Genomic DNA, 2,860 nt, shown 5'->3' on the forward strand with positions numbered 1-2,860 from the left:
CTACTGGAAGATGTTTTTGGGTTGTTTGGGGAGGTCTTTTCCAAACCCATGTTCGTTCTGGGCTACAGGTAGTGTCGTAAAACCAAAGCCAAACGTCGTTCTGGGGAAGGGAGGATGGCCGTGTACCTGAGCAGAAGAACCAGGATGGAGGACGCTGGGGATGATGATGCTGTCTTTGTGTTTATAAAAATGTTAAGAGCTCATTTAAAAATAGATTTCTGCTACTTTAAAATGATGGATGATCTGGAAAGTGTTGGCAGTGTGTGGTGTTGTAAGAATGTACTTTGCTGTGTTGTGGATTAATTAGCTGGTCTTGGGGAGCTGTTACTGACCATGTTGGTCTTTGTCTTGCCATTTTCTTGTGATTCTTATTAACGTTTGGTTGAAAGTCTCTCTCTCTCTCTCTCTCTCTCTCTCTCTCTCTCTCTCTCTCTCTCTCTCTCTCTCTCTCTCTCTCTCTCTCAGCCCTCCTCAGCCCCCTCCTCTTGCTCCCTCCACCCCTTGTATCCCTCTCCCTCCCCCGTCCCATCACATAGGCGTTGCCTCGTCGAGTGAATTCCTCTGAACTTTCCTCACTTCTCCCCTGCTCTCCCTCCCGAGTCACACTTTCCTACTCACTCGTCCAGTCGGTAAGTGATCTTTTTCCATCTTTTTCTCCTCCGTTCTTTTTTCCCTCTTCTTCTTCTTTTCCTCTCCTCTCCTTCCTCAAGTTTTGACGTCAGGAAAAAAACAAACAAAAAAAACCCACTTCCTCTCTGAGTACCGTTAGCTTAGTTGGTGTTTTAGCCCATGTTATGTAGCCCATGCTGCTCTGGTTTGTTTTAACTTTATTGAAAACGTTGTTAACTCGAATGGCCTGACTGTGATACCGTCCGCTTATGTTTTGTTTTAGGCCTTCTTGCAAGTTGAGACTTGTGACCGACTGACTTGTTCCTCATTTTTGCCCTCTCGACCCTTGTTTCGGACCGCCTTGTTTTAGACCGCCTTGTTTTAGTCCGCCTTGTTTTAGATCGTCTTGTTTTAGACCGTCTTGCTTTAGACCGTCTTGCTTTAGACCGCCTTGTTTTAGACCATCTTGTTTTAGACCGCCTTGTTTTAGACCTTCTTGTTTTAGACCGCCTTGTTTTGGACCGTCTTGCTTTAGACCGTCTTGTTTTAGACCGTCTTGCTTTAGACCGTCTTGTTTTAGACCGTCTTGCTTTAGACCGCCTTGTTTTAGACCATCTTGTTTTAGACCGCCTTGTTTTAGACCTTCTTGTTTTAGACCGCCTTGTTTTAGACCATCTTGTTTTAGATCATCTTGCTTTAGACCTTCTTGTTTTAGACCGTCTTGTTTTAGACCGTCTTGCTTTAGACCACCTTGTTTTAGACCTTCTTGTTTTAGACCGCCTTGTTTTAGACCATCTTGATTTAGACCGTCTTGTTTTAGACTGCCTTGTTTTAGACCGTCTTCCGTTTCTTTCTCCATTGTGAAATGTTGGCAAGTCTCACTATCCCCCAAACTGCCCCGCACCATTATATCCCAGAGTGAACGCCATTAGATAAGGAGGCCGGTTCAGGTGCCAGGAAATGAGTAATATCCAAAGAATCTGCTGCGAGTGCCAATGGGAACGGAGCTACACCCACGTCCTCCCTGTCCTGGTCTGGAAGGCAGATCCTCTCCGATCACACCTGAACAGCACGCGGACAAACTGGCGATTCTTTTCGTTATCGATTAACCTATCAATTATTGTTTCGAAAATAGCATAGTTGAAGTTTATTTTATTAAGTAAACTTCAAATAAAGTTCAAGTAAAGTTCAAGTACATTTACTAATAGTATACTTGTAAGTATACACAAGTATAATTTTGTTTAGTATATCTCTGGTAAGTACTTGAAAAGTAAACTGAAAGTATACTCACTGATTTTTAGTTTAAAATAAGTATATATATTATATTAATAGCACACTTGAATAAACTACTTGTTTTGTAAGGGATACGCAAGCAGCACGCGTATTATTTCCGTTATCGATTAACCCATCGATTATCGTTTCAGTTTATTTCTGATTACTTATTCTTGACCAGCAGCCAACAAGCAGCCTTAAGTATTTGTTTTATTGTGACGTCAGGCAAGTCCTCTGATGCTCTTCCTGAGGGTTCTCCCGGTTTTTTATTTCCTAATAAGGTTCTTGTGGAGGGTTTCCTCGTCTGAGTCAGGCGTCTGTGGGTAGGGGGTGTTGTGCAGCTGTTGTGCTGATTGTACAGGGACTACTTGGTGACTCTGGGACTGTACAAATAAACTTGACTTGAAATCTTGGCACTTGTGAAGCTGTGACCCGGTAAATGTTTGGCATTCTTACGCGATAGCCTTCCAAAACGGTTAATTCGACTGATCGTTTCAGCGCTAGTGCATATATAACCAAATCTGTCTGACCCCAGAGTTCAATCCCAATTTCTTCACCCCCCCCCCCTTTCAGCACGTCACTCTGCAGCCATGCCTTCTGAACTGGAGACAAGCATGGAGTCCCTCATCAAGGTGTTCCACCGCTACGCCGACTCCGACGGTGATGGGAAGACCCTGAGCAGGAAAGAACTCAGAAAACTCATGGAGACGGAGCTACCCAACTTCCTGAAGGTAGAGATCTGTTTGTCCTGTCCTGTCAATCTGCAGCATGCCATTTATTCATCCATCCATCCATTATCCAAACCGCTTATCCTGCTGTCAGGGTCGCAGGGATGCTGGAGCCTATCCCAGCAGTCACTGGGCGGCAGGCGAGGAGACACCCAGGACAGGCCGCCAGGCCATCACAGGGCCACTTATTCAACACGACGTTAATTCAGATTTTCACTGCAATCAACCACTCTCTCTCTCTCTCTCTCTCT

General features: G+C 44.5%; 1 protein-coding gene across 1 annotated transcript in view; it reads left to right on the forward strand.

The window, feature by feature from the left end:
- Window positions 1-511: 511 nt before the first annotated feature.
- Window positions 512-2,860, forward strand: part of s100a10b (S100 calcium binding protein A10b) — a 3,167-nt gene continuing 818 nt past the window's right edge. The window contains exons 1-2 of the mRNA XM_056287044.1: window positions 512-629; window positions 2,455-2,800. Of these exons, the coding sequence (XP_056143019.1) occupies window positions 2,472-2,800 (329 nt within the window). The 5' untranslated portion in view covers window positions 512-629; window positions 2,455-2,471. The remainder of the gene's footprint in view (window positions 630-2,454; window positions 2,801-2,860) is intronic.

Source organism: Lampris incognitus, chromosome 9 (assembly GCF_029633865.1).
Source record: "Lampris incognitus isolate fLamInc1 chromosome 9, fLamInc1.hap2, whole genome shotgun sequence".
Lineage (NCBI taxonomy): Eukaryota > Metazoa > Chordata > Actinopteri > Lampriformes > Lampridae > Lampris > Lampris incognitus.